Here is a 23,958-nt window from a genome sequence, read left to right as displayed (position 1 = left end):
ACATTAAAAATGGCTTATTTTTTGGGGTGGCGGTTTTTTGTGCCGGTGAGTATATATACACTAATCACAAAAAGTATCGCATAATTTTTTAAACAGAAACAAGTTTAAAAATAATTTTTAATTTTTAGCAGAATGTTATAATACTCGTCTATCGTCTTCTTTAGGTGTCTACAAACCCATAACATTTCAAGTTGAAGCGTGTTTTGTAGAAAAAAAAACAGTAAACAAATCGTTGTTAAAGGAGAATATTTATTTTGGACATTTGTGTTCGAGGATTTGATTTGTGCACTATATCTGCTTGAGTTTTCAAAGTTGTGATACGTTCTTATAAAAAATGAGTAATATATCGTCAAAACAAGTAGTCCAAATTGTATATTTAACTGGAGATGGACGATGGCAGCAATATCTTGCTGATGTTATGGGAATCTACCAATCCAGCATTTCGAGAGCTTTAAGAAGGTATAGAGAAAGTGGAGGATACACAAGAAGACCAGTTCCAGGACGTTCCAGGTGCACGAACCCCGCAGATGAACATTATATACATCAGCAGACTTTGAGTACACATCATTTTGAGTTTTGCACCAGAACATGTCGATTGGGACATTAGCGACTGGTCTAATATTATTTTTAAACGCTTTTCTTTAATTCAATCGTTTGAGTCAAATCTCTAGACGTTAATTTGACTGCCTTTTTTTCAACGCAAATGAATGAAAATTTTGCAGACATATGCATTCGCGGGAACAATACACGAATAGTCAATAAAAAAATTATGTTTATTGATTGTTTAAATAAAAAAAAAACGATTTTAATGGAAAATGCTTAAATTCTCTTGTTTTTTACAATGAAACCACTTAAAACTTTTACAGATTGCAGCTAATTATATGAACTATACATAATTTGCCTTTTTACGTTAATTGTTTACGTTATGCTTCATTAAGAAACAATAAAGTTTCAAATTGTTGGCCGATTCCGACTACTTTTCATGTTAGTACATCATATGTTTTATACATATATTTTAATAAACATGACGATATATTTTAATGTTTGAAAAGTGTAAGACTAAAAAGTAAAAAATAAAGAAATATAAAAAAAAATTAAGAAACGCTTTTCCTTAGTTACGATTGACTTTTTTTTTTTTTTGTTTTGATTCTGGCCTTGGTTCAGAACATTTAGCCGCGTAACTACATATAAAATTATTATTCGTTCATAAGTATAAAATTGCCCAGTATACACTTAAAAATAAAGAATAATAAAAAATAAAGCTTACAAATAACAATGCCTACTTACTATGCCTACTTACTATGTTAATAAATACAACTATATTAATTTTTTTTTTCACTACGGTAAGAACTAAATCCGATTCATCCTCACGGAGATTTAGAACCTCTTAGTGATTTATTTATTTATTTTTTTATTTATTTATTTTTTTTTTTATTTTTTTTTATAATATATTTTTTTTATTATTATTATTTTTAATCTTTTTTTTTTCATATATAATTTTTTTTTCGAACATACATAGGTTACAAAATAATATAATTAATTACAGGAAATATCTCATTCATACATTACATAATACAAAGGAAATACCTATTCATTCAAACGATTAGTTTTACATTCACACTTTTAATTTAATTTTTTGAAGAAATGTCATAATTATGATTAATTATTTATATGGGAAATAAGCCACAATTAAAATGAAAAAATTAATTTTATTAACGTTTCGACGCCCAAATCGGGTGCCGTTGTCAAAATACAAAATATTTTGTATTTTGACAACGGCACCCGATTTGGGCGTCGAAACGTTAATAAAATTATTTTTTTCATTTTAATTGTGGCTTATTTCCCATATAAATAATTAATCATAAAAATGCCACAAGGAAATAGCTTCAGAACAACATGTCATAATTAGTTTAAAAATTTTAATGTCATCCTCACTTAATAGTGATTGACTTAATAGTGTTATCCTCACTTAATGTTATCCTCACTTAATAGTGTTATCCTCATTTTAATGTTATCCTCACTTAATAGTGATTGACTTAAATTTAAAATGTTATAAAAAGTCAACTAAAAAGCAAAAAATAAAAACAATTCAAACTCGAAGAAATACTCGACAAAAAAAACTGTTAGACAGATTAAATATACAAAAATCTCAGAAGCTCTAAAAGTGCTCAGATCGTCTCAGACCGATTCAAATCGTCTCAGAAGCTCTAAAAGTTTTGCAAAAGAAACTTGGTCCGTAATAAACGATCTTCGAAATAAAACTCACACAGCTCAAACATTTTCTCTTCCAGACCCAGAAAATCTAAATGAATACTTTGTTAATGTGAGTAAAAATATAACATCAACTATTGTGTCACAACAAGATCCCATTTCCTATCTCCCTAATTCAGGAAAGGTCTCGAATTCATTCTTTATAAGACCGGTTGATAAATCTGAACTGATCCAAACTATCAATAGTATCAAAAAAATTTTCCATAAAAATTTTCTCATTGAATTACTACCGGCACTCTCCAAAATTATTGAGAGACTCATAAAAGCCCGACTTATGTTTTTTCTCGTTGATAACAACATTTTATCACAAAATCATTTTAAATAATAAATGTACCATCGATGTCATGTTTTTGTACTACATGAGGTTTATCAAGCATTAAACAATAATCTGCACACTGCCACTGTTTTTTGTGATTATGCCAAAGCTTTTGATGGTGTAAATCACGATATTTTTTTTATAAAAAAAACTAGATTTCTATGGAATTCCAGGTATTTCTTTGAACTGGTTTCAATCTTACTTGGATAATAGGAAACAAATGGTTAGAGCAAATGATGCAGACTCTAGTCTCAAAAATGTTGTATGTGGGGTACCACAAGGTTCAGTATTGGGTCCTCTACTTTTCCTTATCTTTATTAATGACATCACTAAGTAGTTTAAAAATCGATGGAAAAGTTTTTCTTTTTGCTGACGATACCAGTATCACTTGGAGCGACTGAAATATCGCATTTCTTCATGCTACTATAACTTCTGATCTACTCACAATAAAATCCTGGTCCGACTCTAATTTACTCTCTTTTAACGTAGATAAAACAGTAGGATTATCCTATAAAGGAGCTCTTCAACCCTTACCTCTTCATAACAGCCAGATCAGTATCGTTGATTCTGTAAAGTTTCTTGGTATTTTTTTAGAGAGCAACCTTAAATGGTCCCTTCATTATCGATGTGTTAAGTAAGAAACTATCCTCAGCTTGTTTTGCAATAAGATCTGTTTCGAAGGAAATGAATTTAGACTCTTCCAAAATAAAAAAAAATACTAGGTTTTTTGTAAAGGGTATATTTTAAAATACCCTAAATAAGGGTCACAATGAGACAAAACGTTTTCGGATTAAGAAATCCATCATCAGTGTTCCGAAAACCAAAAATTGCATTTTTGTGATTTATGGTATACAGCCAGCTACAGGAAGTTTATTTTTCTCGTGGATCTTCCAAAATAACATTTTTATTTGTTCGAGTCCCATCTTCGATATGGTCTTCCTTTTTGGGGTTCTGTTACAGCTGCTCAATCTGATGTTATTTTTAAATTACAAAAAAGAGCAATAATATATCTGTTTGGCCTCAAAAGAAAACACATTGCAGAAGCTACTTCAAGGATCACAGGATTCTAACACTACCTTCTTTATATATTTTACAAACTCTTTGCTTAATTCGTAAACATCTACACGTCTTTCCAGCAATACCTAGACATGACTATTCCACCAGAGATTCTACCTTTGACATCTATTTACCGATCCCGTCCAGTGACTTAGTAAAGACATCTGTATTATAGTCTGCAAAAAAAAAACTATACAGCCATCTTCCTCTACAACTTAAATCTGCAACATCTTTTCCCAAGTTCTGTAAAGTGACAAAAGCCTATTTATCTGAAAGACAATATTATTCAATAGTAGAGTTTCTTAACCAATAACTAAGAAATTACAGTATTCTTATGTATAAGTAGAATCTTAATCTATATTTGAGTGACATATGCAGCATTAACTTATTAAATTACTAAGGTAAATTACGCAATTTGCAAATTTTTTCTTTAATTTTGCAATAGATTGTTACTGTTTTTTGTTGCACTTTATTATATTTTATTTATATTGACGATTTATATAATTTTAGGAAATTGTATTTGTTATTGTTTTTATTTATGATTCTTGTAAGCTTTGTCTATAAAATTGTTAAATTTTTCATGACAATAAAGCATATTTCTATTCTATTCTATTCTCACACATTCGTTAAAAAATTGAAAAAAAAAAAGAATGTGTGTGTACTTTGTACGCACGTAAGAAGATATTCTTCTATTATATAATTGGTAATTTAAACGAAGTAAATATACTTAAAAGGTTATTTGTATTTATTTTATTTAAAAATCAAACTAACTTTCTTATCTACCACTTTCAAAAAAGAAGAATATCTTCAAAAATTATATAATAATATACTTACAATCATAAAACCTATAAAAAAAATAAAAAAATAATAACTTGCTTGGGGCTTGAACCCACTTCACGTAACCGCGCCGTACGAAAGTTGACGCCATTTCAAACTGCACCAAACTCTCGTATACGTCATGTGGGAATATACACAAACTAAACGTTTACACCATAAATTTATATGAATTTAATAAAATTATTAGTTTGATTTTTGTCGAAATAAAATACAACAAAATATAGAGTGAGAAAACGATATATGAGATGAAGATTTGTAGAAAGTTTGTTCGTAATCAGATTATGTAAATTAAAGCATTGCCTACTAATAGGTAACTACATTATTTTGTTTACATTTTTCAAATAGATAGGTATTGAAACTATTAGGTATTTCCAACTGAAACATTTAGAATTACGTACCTGCGGCTTTTCAAAACTATTTAAAAAGTCACTATAATTATAAATTTGATTTTATTTCTGTCCACACATCAATAAAAACTAATATTATACAATATTTTTGTTTACCGATAACCTCCATATTGAACAATTATTGACAGATCATTTAAAAATTTGAACACCCAATCAGAGCCCGTATAACAACTAATACCATACTGTCGGTGTGCGCATGCGCGCGGATCAATCAAATTTTACCCTCAATCGATTCGCCGCTTAAGAAGAATATCTTCAAAAATCTAACACATTCATTAAAGAAAAGCGTGGGGCGAACACCGTTTATTCGGATGAAGACGGGTCCCACGCTTTTATTTAACGAATGTGTTAGATTTTTTAATTTTTGAACGTATGTGTGAGATTTTTGTATATTTAATCTGTCTAACAGTTTTTTTTTTCGAATACTCCTTCGAGTTTGAATTTTTTAAATTTTTTGCTTTTTAGTTGATTTTATATAATATTTTTAATTTTAGTCACTCGTAACTAAAGAAAAGCGTTTCTTAAATTTTTGTTTCATATTTCGTTATTGTTGATAAGCCAAGATTTGCACTTTATGGATCCGACATTGCAAAGTGTCTGTCGGATCCACAAAGTGCAATTCTTGACTCATTATCTGGTGCAATCGTCAATCTCCACTTAAAGCTATACGCTCTGAGCTTCGCTGGTGTCGCTCCTGGCGGATTACTAATTCAACTTTCACCGGTAATTTTTAAATTTATTATTTACTTGTTATCGCTTAATATTTACAACGCTAAAAAGTAATTAAATTGTAATAGATTTTTTTAAGATTTTGCTAATCATTTTGACGTTCTATTGATGAAATATTAATTTCTTACTTCGGATACTTTCACAATTTATCATGTAGATGGCGCTAAGATTAATACATTTATTTATAATTACATACTACGGAACATTAAAAAAACGTAAATTCAGTATTTAAAACGTAAGTATATTTAAGGTAAAAATATATACCACAGCTTTGACCAACTAATATTTTTTATAATTAATATTTTTTATAATTAATGTTTTTAATTTTAATTTTAAATTAATCACTTTGACATTTATGTCAAATTTCCGGTAAACGTTTACAGAGTTGCCACTACTGGCGCTCGCGAATTTATAAATATCCCCTCTACGTACGAGCTCACAACAAATAATTTGGGCTGCTTGTTCTGACGTTATATTACTCATTTTTTGTAAGAACGTATCACCTCATTGAAAACTCAAGCAGACTCAAATTCTCTAACACAAATGTTCAAAATAAATATTCTCCTTTAACAACGTTTTGTTTACTGTTTTTTTTTTTGTGCAAAAACACGCTTTAAATTGAAATTTTATGGGTTTGTAGACATCTAAAGAAGACGATAGACGAATATTATAACATTCTGCTAAAAATTAAAAAAAAGTTTTTTCTGTTTTAAAAATTCTGCGATACTTTTTGTGATTAGTGTATATGTTATAGTCAAAGCCCGAATTTCAGGCACTCCTAGGTTTGACTAGGCGATCCTCAGGTCTGACTGACGGTCTTAGTTAAAGCCCGAAATAAATTACAGTTTCGGCCTTTGAGTAGTCAAACCTAGGAGAGACTAAGTTGGTCAGGCAAAGGTCGAAATTTAATTTTATGAAATCGGGGTTTGACTAGTCAAACCCCGATCAGCTATGAAAATGTCGTAATTTGTTAAATTACGTTTAATAAAACGTCATTTTTTCATTTCAATGTTTATTATTTTTAGATTGTCGTAATTAAAATAAAAAAAAATTGGTGTTTACTCTCACATGTTAAGGCATTATGTCAATGTCTGGCTAATTGGCTCGGCCAAAGTCATCAAATTCACACAAAAAAAAGGCATTATGTCATTAAAATTTAGAGTTGCACAATACGTTAGACCTTTTACACTTACATAATTTTGAAGAGCATTCCTTAATGCAGTAGCATTATATAAAGCCTTGTCCTCAAAATTTAGAATCTTTTGTACTAATTTCTCTTAGACACAGCTAACGTCTGGAATATTTTCGAAATTAAGAAAATTCTCTTTGCATTCTCTTATTTAATTTCTTGAAAAAAGTGTGTTCCGTAATTGTTTTATCTTTTATGATAACCAAAGTATCTCGAGCATCTCCTTTGGCTCTATCAAACCTGGGGATAGGTATTGTTACAGTTTTTCCGATCGAAATTGGAGAAAAATTTTTTCTCTTAATTGTTTCATAGTATTAGCCTGGACAAAAAGACCTTTAATCGCCTTTCCTTTATTTATTTTGATCTTTTCTGTCTGTGTAACAATACCTATCCCTAGCTTTGATAGAGCCAAAGGAGATGCTCTAAATATTTTTGGTATCATACAAGATAAAACAATTGACTGTTTATATAGAGTTGGTACGAAATACGGAACAATAAACACACTCTTTTCAAGAAATCAAATAAGAGAATGCAAAGAGAATTTTCTAAATTTCAAAGACATTCCAGACGTTAAGCTATGGCTAAGAGAAATTAGTACAAAAGATTCTAAATTTGGAGGACAAGGCTTTATAAAATGCTACTGCAATAAGAAATGCTCTTCAAAATTATGTAAGTGTAAATGGTCTATCGTATTGTGCAACTCTAAATGACATAATGCCTTAACATGTGCGAGTAAACACTAATTTTTTTATTTTAATTACGACAATATAAAAATAATGGACAATAAAATTAAAAAATTACATTTTATTAAACCTAATCTCACAAATTACGACAGTTTAATAGCTGATCGGGGTTTGACTAGTCAATCCCCGATTTCATAAAATTAAATTTCGACCTTTGGCTGACCAACTTAGTCTCTCCTAGGTTTGACTAGTCAAAGGCCGAAACTGCAATTTATTTCGGGCTTTGACTAAGACTGTCAGTCAGACCTGAGGATTGCCTAGTCAAACCTAGGAGTGCCTGAAATTCGGGCTTTGACTATAACATATACATGATATAGCCTTGTTAAAATTATTCACGACGACGTTCCCGATAAACCAGGTGTAAAAATTATCTCTGATAAAAAAAATCTTTAATTCTAGTCCGCAATTCTGGAACGTCAGGAGGTCAGACCTCCTTCAGCATTCCAAATATGTACGCATCAAGTGGCGTTAGGTCTGGTGAGTGGCGAATTCCAAAATGATCGCGCAGTATTCGAAGATACTTGCTGGCCGTGTAACAGGTTGCCCCGTCCTGCTAAAAACCATTGTTGATTTTAACCTTGGGCCGTTTTCGCGACCTTTTCCGTATGACCGAAAATAGTACTCAACGGTAAAAAATTTTTCTGCAAAACTGAGAACCACCCTGAATCACCTAACATTAACACCATATTCACATACGTTAAAACAACGTTCGGAAACCACTCAGTACGTTTCAGCGCATGACACATAAAAATTTGAAGCATACGCATTTCAGTACTGTTTATTTTGCCGCTTACCGTATAACCATTTAGTATGCATTGTAACCATTAGTAAATCTAGTCAGTGAAGCAAGTTATCAGAGAAGCCTTAAAATTAATATTTTAACGATACAATGTATGCCGGTTAGAAAGATTATTATAGATCAATGTCCGCTTTCTCATAATGGAGAGGAGATAGAACATGCAAACCATTTTAAATACCTTGGCACCTGGTTAAATGTAAATTGTGATTCTGATGAAGAGATAATAAACAGAACAGAAATATCACGTATGGCTTTTATAACATGAAAATCAGTTTTATTTAACAGAAATCTGTCGATATGTATTCACAAGAAGCTTCTGAAATATTGTGTGTGGTCTATTTTATTATATGGTTGTGAGACATGGACATCAAAAATCACAATGCTAAACAAATTAGAAGCATTCGAATTTTGGTGATATCGAAGGACCCTAAAAATATTGTGGGTTTCGCACACTTATAATAAAAATGTTCTTAAAATAATAAATTCAATACGCCTGCTCGTAAACATCATAAAAAGGAGAAAACCGGAATATTTCGGCCATATAAATAGAGGACATAAATATCATCCAATATTCGTCGTTGGCGTAGAGAAGAGTTTCAGGAAATTGTTGACATGATTAAAGCCAACTTCTGAACACGGGTATTGCACCTAAAGAAGAAGATTATTTGCATCATAGGTACCACTTTGTTTCATCTGTAACACGAGACGATTTTTTACTATACCTAACAACGAATTATATATCATGCTATTTATTTTTTAGGTGCTAGCTATCAATAGAGGGGAACATCACAAGGTGTTATCGGTAAAAATTAGTCCGCCGCCGTATCTGATCGATACTTACAAAAAATTTTGTTTACAAAAATATATAAATCGAGGTGTTTTCAACGAGGACAGACGTACGATAGTAGGAGATGCGTGTATCGATGCCTTTAGTAGATTACGTAAGATTTGTATAATATATGTTGTGTACAGTCCGTACAATATAGATACCGTTGCACGTCATCCGCGTCATAGCACGTGACATCACATCATACCAACACGAAATATTTAAGTCGTAGGTGTTTTATTTTTAGAATCGTTTAGCTGAGTACACTGGAACTATAGCCACTAGACATATTTTATTATATACCCGTAGAAACAATCTTAGACGCCTTCTCTTAATGAATATTTAAAGAAACATACTCTAAACTTGTTTCATTTAATAATTTGTATAAGTGGGATATAAAGCGGTTTCATAAAGCACACTTGTTTGGATTACACTCTAATTGCTATCGAACAAAGAGGACATTTTGGCATAAATTGGTAACATTTATTTGAAAGTCACGGTATCGATAGTTTAGATTTATTTTTATTCTTTACTATAAGTATTTTTTTTTATTATATTTATTGCTGTCTCAGCCAACTGAGCCGTCGTGACCGACGGTGATATATTTGATTTAAAATTAATTCAAGAATTTTTGTAATTTGGCAACAATGTCAACTTAGATCTCTGACGTAGATAATGACGTGCAACGATATCTATATAGTACGGACTGTATATAAAGCAGAATATATTTTAATGCTTGATTTGAATGTGTAGTACTTTACAGTGCTAGTCAAAAGTCATCTCCCCCCTCGTATCTTTTGAACGGTTATACTTATAATAGTGAAATTTGGAGGGAGGAAATAAACGGACGTAAGCTTCTAAAATGGTCATAACAGGCGACGTAATAGTGACAGATGACGTTATGGGCCACTTTGCCCGATAATTTTAAATGGAACCCTACTGTTTGAAAGATATTGATAAAACTTTTTGTTTGAAAGACATTAAAAATACCTATTCAATCATACTAATTTTGTCCGGGTTTCAGTTGATTTTGATGAATATAGTCCGTCCGCTCTAACTTTTCCCATGCATCGCGATTTATTTTCAAACAAATTAAGTCAAAACCTAAAGTGAAATGTACGCTGATGTGTGTAGTATATAGTATACAGTATACAAAATGTATATACACATCGACGTTCGTTTCACTTTATGTTTTGACTTAATTTGTTTGAAAATAAGTCGTGACACATGGGAAAAGTTAGAGCGGACGAACAATAAATATAAAATTGTAGTTTCGCAGTTAATTCATAAAGATTCAAACGTCCGCCTATGGTTATTTGTCAAAAACGTTGAGGTTTTTCAATTCTCTAGTTTTTTTACGTCAACGTCTAACGTAAAGACTGCAACGACTGTAACAATGGAGAACTTGCACATTTTTTTTTATTACATAATAATGTTCAGTTTTGTTTAAAAATGAGATTTCCAAAATTTCACGCTTCAAAAACTCATAATAACTTATGATATACAAATTTAAAATCTTCTGTAATTTAAAATAGTTCATACGACCCGTGACGTCACATAGTTTTATTAGATTGTTATGTTTATGGTTATATTTAGGTATATTCTTCTTCTCCTTCTTTAGTTTATTGGCCTTCATCTACTTATTGGGGATACTACTCATCTACTCTATTGAGTATTTTGCCAGTTCATCGTCTCGGAATAAGAGAAAAATATTTATATTCTAATGACATTTATCGTATGTCATTGTAATAATATATACCAGTTTGTTGAGATTGGAGTTTGATACAGTTTTTGAAGGAAAGGAAAGAAGGTATACTATGGAAAATAAAACCATTTTGTAAAAGTACAAGATTTCTATGAATAGTTCAAACGATCAGAACACTTGTGACGTCACATAACTGTATTTTTTCCTGACGTTTATAATGTCTAATTTAAAATTATATACAATTTTGTTTTACTTTGTCGGTGCAAAATGGAAACAAACGGAAAACAAAAACAACTTTTTTATTTTTGATGCATGTTTTAAATTATGTTCTGTTGTGATTTATAACATTTTTTTCGAATTTCAAATTTTATGCAAGTTCCCTATTGAAACTGCCAATCGCGCGATCAAACACTACTTGGGCTAGTAACGGCAGTCCAATGCTTGTTTCTTCTAAAAATAAAATTAATTTAAATAAAAGAAATAAAGAAAAAATAAATTAAAATAAAATAGTATAAATTAAAACAAAATAAATTAAAATCTTGGTCACTCTCAGAGTGTCGCATCCCTTGTTTTATTATTTATTGTAGACTATTTTTTAGTTTTGCCTTCTATGGTAAGAGAGGTCCGATCGGAACTAAAAATAATGGCCGAAAAAGCGTCATACGAAGTGTTTAGCAAAAATTTGAAACAGATTCTATTGGCAGCTCCAATAAAAGGAGAAAGAATTTTGGGAATAGATCCAGGCTATCACCACGGTTGTAAACTTGCACTGATATCTTCAACGGGGAAAGTTTTGGACCAGGGCGTTATTTTTCCGCATTCCGTGTCTGATGATAACAGAGATAAGAGTAAGACTATTTTAAAAGATTTGCTGGATCGACACGAGTAAGTTTTCTTAGATTTCTTTTATACAGGGTGTCCCGAAAAGAATGGTCATAAATTATACCACACATTCTGGGGTCAAAAATAGTTCCGTTGAACCTAACTTACCTTAGTACAAATGTGCTCATAAAAAAAGTTACAGCCCTTTGAAATTACAAAATGAAAATCGATTTTTTTCAATATATCGAAAACTCTCAGAGATTTTTTATTGAAAACGGGCATGTATCATTCTTATGGCAGGACCACCTTAAAACAAAATTATAGTGAAATTTGTCCACCCCATAAAAAATTTATGGGGATTTTGTTCCCTTAAACCCCCCCAAAGTTTTGTGTACGTTCCAATTAATTCATTATTGTGGTACCATTAGTTGAACACAACGTTTTTAAAATTTTTTTGCCTCTTAATATTTTTTCGGTAAGCCAGTTTTTATCGAGATGCGGCTTCCTTTTTACTATATTTACATAAAAAATTTATGGGGGTTTTGTTCCTTCAAACCCCCCAAATGTTTGTGTACGTTCCAATTAAACTATTATTGTGGTACCATTAGTTAAACGCAGTGTTGTTAAAACTTTTTTTCCTCTTAGTCTTTTTTTGATAAGTCAACTTTTATCGAGATGTGGCTTCTTTTTCAAAATGTACAAAAAATTTAAGTTATAAATAAATTTTCAGATTATTAACAGGTGTCTATAATCATACTGAACCATATACAAATAGACCAGGGCTCATCTGTAAAAATATTAGCACATTTGGACGTTGAGAGGTGACTCAAAATTTTTTGCAGAAATTGCTTGAAAATAAATCAAATAATAATATTTGAGTTATCCTCCCTCTCAAGAAGGTCCGGAACATTGTTTAAATAATCAAAATGTCAAAAAATGAAGGAAAAATTCGATTTTTTTCTTCGTTTTTTTATTATAACTTATAGAGTATTCATTTCCGAGCAAAGTTGTACTGACATAAAAGTTGCGTAATTAAATTTCCTACAATATAGAATTAGTTAAGAATTTTAAAAATAGTCACCCTTGTTGCAAAATATCAATAATTGCGAAAAAAACATACAAAAACAAGTATTCGCATTTTACGTTTTTCAACCATTTATGCTAGACTTAGGACCTTCATATTTTACCCAGAAAAACTTTATGACACAGTAAAATAATACTGTAAATTTAATTAGGATCGGTTCAATAGATTTTGCAAAATAAATTTTGCAATCCAGCTTTCGCAAAAAAAATTCATTTCTTCAAAACAGGACTGAAAATAAAGCAGATAGCAAGTTTAAATTTTTTTGATTATAGAAGTTTACTGTACCTTTCATTTGCAATTTTGCAAAATTAAAATCGATTAGCTACCACGGCGTCAGGAATTTTTTTAAATAAACATTTATTATTGGTGCTACGCGCAGGACAGCGGATAGTTTGCTCTTATTGGGCATTCCAATGAACTTTGATAATGATTGATACATTTTAATTTTTATTACATTTCGCTATAAATAAATAAATTTGATTATTGCAAAATAAAAACACATACTCTTTCCTTTGAAATAACACTTTTATTAGCAAAAACTTTATTGTTTATATATTTTAACTTAGAGAATAAAAGTTTATTATTTTTAACCATATGCAATTGTTTAAACAATATTTCACAAACAATAATAAAATTAGTTTGATTTTTGTGGAATTAAAATAATAAAATACAACAAAATATAGAGTAAGAAAATAATATACTAGATAAAGATTAGAAGAAATTTTGGTGGAAATCAACTTGTGTGAATCGAACACCGCTGTCCTGGGCGTGGCACCAAAAATTAATGTTTATTTAAAAAATTTCCTGACGCCGTGGTAATTAATCTATTTTAATTTTGAAAATTGTAAATGAACGGTACAGTACACTTCTATAAGCAAAAAAAATTTCAACTTGCTATCTGCTTTATTTTCAGTCCTGTAACATTTTGAAAAAATGAATCTTTTTTTGCGAAAGCTGGATTGCAAAATTTATTTTGCAAAATCTATTGAGCCAATTTTAATAGAATTTACAGTATTGTTTTACTGTATCATAAAGTTTTTCTGGGTGAAATATGAAGGTCCTAAGTATGGCATAAATGGTTGAAAAACGTAAAATGCGAATACTTGTTTTTGTATTGTTTTTTCGTAATTATTGCTATTTTGCAACAAGGGTGACTATTTTTAAAAAATTTTGCCAATTCTATATTGTAGAAAATTAAATTACGCAACTTTTATGTCAGTAAAACTTTTCTCGGAAATGAATACTTTTACAGTTATAATCAAAAAACAAAAAAAAAAAAAATATCGAATTTTTCCTTAATTTTTTGACATTTTGATTATTTAAACAATGTTCCGGACCTTTTTGACAGGGAGGATAACTCAAATATTATTATTTGATTTATTTTCAAGCAATTTCTGCAAAAAAATTTGAGTCACCTCTCAACGTCCATCTCAAAACAGATGCGCCCTGGACTAAAATAGGTGGTGGATTCGACAAATATTCAAAATATCTCGATAAACACTGGCTTATCGAAAAAGTACTAAGAGGCAAAAAAGTTTTAAAAATATTGTGTTTAACTAATGGTGCCACAATAATAATTTAATTGGAACGTACATAAAAGTTTGGAGGGGTTTAAGGGAACAAAACCCCCATAAAATTTTTATGGGGTGCACAAATTTCACTATAATTTTTTTTTAAGATGTTGCTGTGATAAAAATTCCTCATGTCCATTTTCAATAAAAAACCTCTAGGAGTTTTCGATATATGAAAAAAAATCGATTTTCATTTTGTAACTTCAAAGGGCTGTAACTTTTTTTGTGTGCACCACTATTGTATATAGGTAAGTGAGGTTCAATCAACCTATTTTTGACCCCAGAATCTGTGGTATAATTTATGACCAATCTTTTCGGGACACCTTGTATAATAATTTTTAATGTTTATTAGTTGAGTATCATGATGTGTGTTTAGATGTTACCGGTCCTTGCTTTTGTTCTTCAATTCCTCCCGCCTTTAATTTTCCCTGTCGTCTCACTTTGTTTCGTACCGACATCCGTAAACATTTGTAAGTTACTGATCATTAAAACAAAACATGTAATTTCCATGACAATTAATTATAATTCAATTTCAATTAAAAAATATCTGGTGTAGTAAAGAAAAGACAGACGTTCTCACAAACAATTTATTTTACCACTGACGACCGGTTTCGCTGTTTACAATTTGTACAGCATCATCAGGTCCGGTTAAAGTAAAATCAAATGTTTCCGGTATAAGGGAAAAATGTAGTAGTATTCAATATCATACTTTTAATGCACTTTGCTAGAGGGATGGTTGGTAAAGGGAAAGATTTCAATGTAATATATTAACTAAACATCTATAGGATCTTGAAGGGTTTAGTAGGAAAATACGACATTAAACCGATAATCTAATTTGTTAGTTATATATAGTAATGTTATTTTAATTATACATTTTATATATACATATGAATACTACTACATTTTTCCCTTATACCGGAAACATTTGATTTTACTTTAACCGGACCTGATGATGCTGTACAAATTGTAAACAGCGAAACCGGTCGTCAGTGGTAAAATAAAGTGTTTGTGAGAACGTCTCTCTTTTCTTTACTACACTAGTATGGACTCACACATGCAACCCATTCATTATTTAAAAAATATCTCTTTTTCTTTATTTCTATACGGTATCTGCTGTCTTAATTAAATTTCTTCATATGTTTCTATTCGAGTATTTAGACATATCTAAGTCACGTATTCTGAGTTCTGATAAAGCGAGTGGCTTTATATCATCTAAATAAACCAGACACGCTTTCCAAGATAAACCTCGCAATATATTTCCCAAAAACCTTTAAAATGTCGCTAACTCTTGGAGTCATTTTTCACAGAATGTATTTAAATACTCCACTTCTGACGACAATGTAATGTTTATTTTAATTTATTTGCAGTCTTCTAACGCTAACACCACATTTAATTTATAACATTTAGTTACTTACCTGTACACATTTATATGTTAGATTAACCCTCTACAATTTAACTTCCCTTATATACAGTAGAGTCATTCTTCGAAATATTCTAGAACCCAATTGAATTCTTGTGTCAGGACACCCGTAGCGCTTCTTGGGCTGTCGCGAAGTTTCGCTCAGGGGCGTAGCAAAGCTGTTGTAACATTGTCCCCTCCTTAAGATATGGTTTATCCTGGAACCCTGGAATCAAACCAAATCTTTTTGAAATCCTTTCAAAATTGGATGTACAGTGGAACCCCGATAAGTTGGCTCCCGATAACCCGGAATTCCGGCTAACCCGGTCCGAATTTCATGAGATAAACATTTTGATTTTCAGTATTTTGTATTTTGACAACGACACCCGATTTGATTTGGGCGTTCAAACGTTAATAAAATTGTTTTTCAATCTAATTGTGGCTTATTTCCCATCAAAATAGTTAATTATCAGATAAACATTTCAACAATAAAAATGTATGTAATATAATATTTGAGAGATAATGTGTATTTGTGTAATTTGAACTATACGATAGTAAAAATGACTCATGGCACACGCCGGCAGAAACAAAAGGCACCTGTCTGTAATATTCCTGTATTTTTTATTTCAAACTGTCTTAGCATCGTTTAAAAAAGACTAAAAGACTATTTAAAAAATTCATTCTGGTCTTTAGTTTTCAATATTCTTAAATAACATCGTAACATCGAACATCGTTCGTAGTACAATCTTGTATTGTTCGCTTCCGTTTGCTTACGTTTGTGTTTGCGTGTTTTTAGTAATTTAGATGTGTAGGTACTGTGCATATTTATATATATTTCAATTCTAACGGAGTTTATCTGTATGTATATCGTATTTTATTAATTTTTACTATATTCTCCGTTAACCCGGATTTTCGATAACCCGCATCGGCCGCGGTCCCGATTAATCCGAGTTATCGAGGTTCCACTGTACTTTCTTGAACATATTTCTTCCCTTTTTAGATTTTTTGCGCTATATCTTTCTCGTTTTCATTTGGTGTGACTCCGAGTTATTCTTGCTATTGAGCGATTGGTATCGCACCCTATTTTGTGACATATGTTTATTGTGTATTTTCTGCATTTATCTCCAAGCCTACTTTCTTGTCTTTGCAGTTGCTCATTGATAGGCCTTGGTGATGGTAAAGCCAGTAAACAGACGGAAGAATGGTTGTCCAATTTAATAAGGAATAAATATTTCCATCCTAAGGATGTTAAGTATACCATTGTCACTGAAGATGGCGCTTCAGTTTATTCGTGCAGCGCAGAAGCCAAAAAAGAATTTCCACAAATGGATACTAATATTATTAGTGCAGGTATGTTAGTATGATTACAGAAGTTAACATATGACAAGTATTATTATATAGTAAGTAGTAACGTATTATACTTCTTCTTCTTTTTGTTCAAGTGCCATGTATTTCTAAAACGTTAACACCGATTGCATGATCTGCCTGCTGCTACTCGGAATAGTGATCTAATGGCAATTAACAATCCAAAAGGCCAGAGTTATCGGACCTATTTACTCTAAAATTTAACGCGATTTAGACAGTCTAAGAGTATAAAAATGAAGAATGTGCCAACGATCAGCAGATAAGGGTGTGTATCGGAAAAGCTAGATCCACATTTAATTCGATGGAAGCCTTCTTCAAGATCCACAATCTCTCTCTTGGTATAAAAATAAGAATGCTGCGATGCTATGTGTATGTCGTGGACCCAGAATGAAGATATGTGCACAAGATTGGAAGCATTTGAGATGTCTATGTCTAGATGACTAGATGGACTGATCTAGTCACAAATGAGGGGTCCTCAGAAGACTGAAGAATAACCGAGAGGTACTGATCACCATTAAATCTAGAAAATTGCAATACTTCGCACACATGATTCGAAATTAATCCAGATATGCGAGGTTCAGGAAGAAAAAGAACCCTCTGGTTAAAAAACCTCAGAACCTAGTTCAACACAAAATCTGTGCAGCGTTTCAACGCTTCTGCAGACAAGATAAAGATTGCTGTGATGATCGACAACATTCGTCACAGATAGGCACACCAAGAAGAAAAGCATACTTGATTCTTATGAATAAATATTAAAAAATATTCGTGAATGGACTTAGATATGAAATGCAGGACCATTGTTCCATGTTGCAGAAGATCGAGAAGCATTTGCAATGGTGATCATTTGATATGGCACGTGAAGAAGATACATTGTATTATATTATACAATTGTATCGTATTATTGTATGCATTATAAAATAAATGCATTTTATTAACAACGTATGTTCACAACTAATACAGAAATATTTTAATAGATGCAGACATTTTTTTTAAGATACAAGCCAGTATAATGAGTTAACATTTCATAAATAATTAATTCACATAAATGTGGTAATAAATTCATATAACTATCATTTTACTGAGAGCATCTACAAACCAAAAAAAATGTTCATATATGTAGCATTGCCACCTTCGAATCGTTCAACAATGTAAATTTTTATCCTTCAGTTTTTAATTTCAGTGAGTACCTTAAATGTATGTATTTTAGTATCATTGGCAAGAAGAATTCAAGACCCACTAGCTGAATTAGTAAAAGTCGAACCCAAACACTTAGGAGTTGGAATGTATCAACATGATCTGAAGAAAAAGACTCTTGAAGAGGCTCTGGACGAAGTCGTGTCTGAGTGCGTTAGTTTTGTTGGAGTTGATCTAAATACTGCGTCCCAATGTTTGCTCAGGTAAATAATTTACAATTGTAAATATAATTAAGAAGATATGTATATGATTTCTAAACTAGTATTGCTATAGTCCGTCCGCTATAACTTTTCCCATGCGGTACGATTCATTTTCAATCAAATTAAGTCAAAACAGAAAGTGAAACGTACGTCAAGGTGTGTAGTATATAGTATACAGTATACAAAATGTATATACACATCGACGTTCGTTTCAATTTATGTTTTGACTTAATTTGATTGAAAATGAATCGTACCGCATGGGAAAAAGTTATAGCGGACGGACTATACATGTACGTTTCTTAATTAAAATATTCTAGCTTTTTCATTTCCTTAAATCCCTGTTGAAGTTTTCTTATAAAAATAAAAATTTAATAGTATTTTGCTAGCAGTACTGCATTTTAATAATTAATTTTATGTACTACATAGAATTGTTTACCTTTTAATAACATAACCTCAATCTTACTTTTTCTTCTTATAATTTTTTTGGGCTATGGCCTTGACAGTTATCCAGCAACCAGGACTAATATAATTGGCCAATATAATTAAAAGTGCTAAAAATGTTGCTGAGCTATGAAACCAGGTGTCGCTTTTCCGAACTTGCACGGTCCCAATACGTATGTATTGGCTCCGTGCGTCTCCCCTCTACTTACAGTCACGTGACACGCTGTCAGATTTTGTCAGGACGTTTTAACATTGAGTCTTGTGGGATTATTTTGTTAAACTTGAATATTTTATTTTGTAGTGAAAATAACCGAATACAATTGTTAGAATTCATTAGTTATTCATTTATACTGTAATTTATAGTGCAACAAAAATATTTATTTTTTCGTTAATAAAGATTTATTGACATAAACTGCGATAGTGAGGTTATGTATACAAAATCAAACTGATAATCAATATTAGAAATGGAAGAATTTATATCAGATTAAGTGCGTTTTTATTTTCTGTTTATATTAATACATAATATCACTAGCGTGACACGGCATTTTTTAAATGTCTCATTTAAACATACACAAAGCGTCCTGATAAAATTTCAAAAAACCGCCACCATGAGCAGGTCGGTCGATTTTGCTTTGGCACTTTGTTAACGCTCAGAGCGAATACACCTGCACACGTACATACATATATGCTTTTTCTCATGAGAATCTTTCAGTGCGTCACAGTTTTTCGATTTCTTTCTAACGCGTTAAATTGCATGTGACAGAAAAAAACGCACGTCGGTGATTACATTTCGTTGGTGACATTTATAACATTTATTCTACTGGTCAATAGATGGCGCTATAATCGAAATAAACATTATTTTCGAATTATATAATATATCTACGAATATAATCTGTACAATTTATAAGACTATATAAATCAAAGAAAATACCATTTTATAAATGCAATAAACAGAATTGATTTGTTTTTATTCCAAATTGCAAATAAAATTTGACAACTGTCAGATTTAACTAAAATGTCATATCACTAAAATGTATATTATCACGGACTTTTTTCACTTTTTTTTCTTTTCTATCATTTGTGACGCACTGAAAAATGCTCATGAAAAGAAGCATATAATCCCACAAACTATCTAAGAGGCTCATATTCAGCTTAGCGAGTGCTATTGGTCGAAATTGATACTTACATAAACAAGGGATCATTCTGTAAAACAAGTAGATCACTTGTTTATGGAATTTCACACCTCGAACAATAGCACCCCGCTGAATTAAATATTAATGAGGTTTTTAGATACAAGGTATCCCATAAGTAGTGGAACGGTCGAATATTTCGCGAACTAAACATCGGATCGAAAACCTGAAAAATACGTGTTTAATTATTTTCAAAAATCTATCCAAAGACATGGGGGGGGGGGGGGGTAACTTTAAAATCTCAAATAGAAACACCCAGTTTTTCTTGTAGATTTGGATTCGTTACGTAAAAATAAGCAACTTTTATTCAAAACATTTTTTCGAACTGTGGATAGATGGCGCTATAATTGGGAAAAACAATTTATCCTGATACCATAGGTAAATTATGGAAACGGTCTAATATATCGAGAAATACACTTCCAACTGAGAAACCAAAAAACAGGATTTTAATATTTTTCGAAAACCTATCGAATAACACTAAACATGACAATCCAACCCACCCCCTGGAGGTGCAAAAAAACCGCCAGCAGCAACCCACCTCCCCAACCCAACCCCCAAGATTTTTTAAGCAGGGGGTGCAACCCACCCCCTGCTTAAAAAATCTTAAATAGCAACTCCCACTTTTTATTGCAGATTCGGATTCGTCATGAAAAATTAAGTAACATTTATTTGAAACATATTTTAAAATTGTTAATAGATGGCGCTTTAATTGGAAAAATACGATTTGTTAGCGCCATCTATCAGCAATTTTAAAAAATGTTTCGAATAAATGTTGCTTAATTTTTCATAACGAATCCGACTCTGCAATGAAAAGTGGGGATTGCTATTTAAGATTTTAAAGTTACCCCCCACCCCACCTCGAGGGGGTAGGTTGGAGGGTTCGGTTTGGTGCTATTCGATAAGTTTTTAAAAAATATTAAATACGTGTTTTTGTCTTTCATTTGGAAGTGTATTTCTCGAGATATTAGACCGTTTCTATAATTAACCTATGTTATCAGGATAAATCGTTTCTCCCAATTATAGCACCATCTATCCACAGTTCGAAAAAATGTCTCTAATAAAAGTTGCTTACTTTTACGTAAGGAATCCAAATCTGCAATAAAGCCTGGGGGTTTCTATTTAAGATTTTTAAGTTACCCCCACTCTACTCCTAGGGGGTGGAGTGGGGGGTCGTGTTTAGTATTATTTGATAGATTTTTGAAAATCATTGAACACGTATTTTTCAGTTTTTCGATCCGATATTGTAGTACTATACAGCACGAGCATAGGGTAATTACGTCATTACTATGATAATATGTATTAGATGAGATATTTTATCTGTGATCTGTGTTAATTAATTGACTTTTGTCGATTTTAGGCGTATAGCAGGAATAACAGACAAAAGAGCAACCGAAATCATCAAGTTTAGAGAGACAAACGGAGCATTTATTTGTCGCGACCAGCTTCTAAAAGTTCCTGGGATCGGTCCAAAGGCATTTGAACAGTGTGCGGGCTTTTTGAGGATTGTACCAACTAACACAGCATCTCCCTCAAAATTTAGTAAGAACTACAAAATTACAAAATTGGACCAAACCATTATTCATCCGGAATCGTACGATCTGACCAAAAAACTTCTGAAGTCTCTAAAGTTAAATGAAGATCACATTGGCGAGGAAACATTAATACAAGGGGTTCAGGCTATCAAGACCGAGTTACCTGAGGTGTGCGAGAAGCTGGATACGAATGTGGAAACTCTTAACCTTATAATTGATGCCTTGGAAAAACCATTGAACTACGACTTTAGAACAGAAGGTTCCCAGAATACGTTTTTCGCTGTCGAACTCAAAGATTTTGACGATGTATCTGTCGATGACAAAATGGTGGGAAGAGTGAAAAATGTTACGCACTTCGGTTGCTTTGTAGATATAGGTATGTATTTTTAAATTGGTAATAAATTGTACAGTTTTACTAGTATTTAAAGTTTAAAATACAGGGTGGTAGTAAATAATTATGAAAAATTTTAAGGGCTAATTCTACATGAAACATTAATACCAGTTTGCTCTATAAACATATATCCGCAAATGCTTAGTTTCGGAGATACGGGGTGTTGAAATTTTTATTTCAAACTGCCAATTTATTTATTGTTCTAAGACCAGTTGAGCTATGAAAATGAAATTTGGTGAGTTTTAGGAGGTAGTTATTACAAATTTTTTGACATACAATTTAGAATTTTGTATTCATCATTGGCGCGCCTACGGGCAATGGTCTGAATTTTTTTAAAGAAAAAAATAGTATGCCACTGAGATATTTCGAATTAAAAATTATTTTTAAATTCCACGTCTAATTTATCATAAAAAATCTTTCTTGCCTTTTTTTCATATGATGCACCGTTTTTATGCAGAAAAATAGAACATCTTGGCGCGTATTTTTCATTTCTTAATACATCATCAAGAACTATACAATATAATAATACTAAACTAGAACAATAATAGAAAATATTACTAATAAGATTTCAACTAGGTGCAAAGCTGCAAGAAATGTTTAAAATGATCTCCTTTACAGATAACAGAAGAATTTTATATTCATCATTGGCGCGCGTACGGGTAATGGTCTGAATTTTTTGAAGAAAAAAATAGTACGCCACTGAGATATGTCAAACTAAAAATAATTTTTGAATTCCTCGTTCAATTTACGACAAAAAATCTTTCTTTCCTTTTTTTCATACGAGGAGCCGTTTTTATACAAAAAGATAAAACATCTTAACGCTTACCAAGTATTTGAGGTAGTTTTCATATGCATAGAAACTTGTAAACGTTAAGATGTTTATTTTTTTTTTGCAAAAAAACGGCGCCGAATATGAAAAAAAGGCAAGAAAGATTTTTTGTCGTCAATTGAACGAGAAATTTAAAAATGATTTTTAGTTTGACATATCTCAGAGGCGTACTATTTTTTTTTCTTCAAAAAATTCAGACCATTACCCGTACGCGCGCCAATGATGAATATAAAATTCTTCTGTTACCTGTAAAGGAGATCATTTTAAACATTTCTTGCAGCTTTGCACCTACAGTAGAACCCCTCTAATCCGTCACCCTCGGGACTAGGAGTATGGGCGGAACGCAAAAAAGGTCGGATTATCAGAAAAAGTCATTAAATACGTCTGTACAAGAAAAAAAGCCTGTATTATTCTCTTCAGTGATATAATAACCATACATATGTACATAATTATATTGCATTAAAATGCCAGAATTCTTTGTTATGTATTTATTAAATTAATTGCAAAAAAAATGTACATATGTACTGAAAAAATTAGTAGTCTACTTGGAAAAAAAGTCTTAAGAGCGTTTTCTCCATCTATCGTCATTGTATGTGATTCAATGTCTTTCCGATTTTTTCTCCAATCCTTAATTGTTGTCACGCCTACGTTCAGTTCCTTGGCAATTTTTTGTAGTGATTCACCTTTATCCAGCCTTTGAAGCACTGCAAATTTTTCACTTAACGAAAGAGTAATGTGTTTACGTTTCGCGGACATTTTGAAAACATATGTACACACGCAAGGTTCGAAATAACACTGAAAGAATTGCGAGCAGGCACTGAAGGAATTTGCCGGGGCATGCGGGCAGGTCGGATTACCCGGAGCGTCGGACCATCCGAGGGCGGATTAGAGGGGTTCTACTGTAGTTGAAATGGTAATAGTAATATTTTCTGTTATTGTTCTAGTTTAGTATTATTATATTGGATAGTTCTTGATGATGTATAAGAAATGAAAAATATGCGCCAAGATGTTTTATTTTTCTGCATAAAAACGGTGCATTATATGAAAAAAAGGCAAGAAAGG

The 23,958-nt window shown here is 31.6% G+C and overlaps 1 protein-coding gene across 1 annotated transcript in view; it reads left to right on the top strand.

The window, feature by feature from the left end:
- Nucleotides 1-23,958, top strand: part of LOC114324965 (uncharacterized protein YdcI) — a 90,219-nt gene that overhangs the window by 51,642 nt on the left and 14,619 nt on the right. The window contains exons 11-15 of the mRNA XM_028272897.2: nt 9,108-9,288; nt 11,478-11,763; nt 16,905-17,104; nt 18,327-18,516; nt 21,502-22,052. Of these exons, the coding sequence (XP_028128698.2) occupies nt 9,108-9,288; nt 11,478-11,763; nt 16,905-17,104; nt 18,327-18,516; nt 21,502-22,052 (1,408 nt within the window). The remainder of the gene's footprint in view (nt 1-9,107; nt 9,289-11,477; nt 11,764-16,904; nt 17,105-18,326; nt 18,517-21,501; nt 22,053-23,958) is intronic.

This window comes from Diabrotica virgifera, chromosome 1, assembly GCF_917563875.1.
Source record: "Diabrotica virgifera virgifera chromosome 1, PGI_DIABVI_V3a".
Lineage (NCBI taxonomy): Eukaryota > Metazoa > Arthropoda > Insecta > Coleoptera > Chrysomelidae > Diabrotica > Diabrotica virgifera.
Note: the sequence above shows the minus strand (reverse complement) of the source record. Positions and strands in the feature narration are given on the sequence as shown.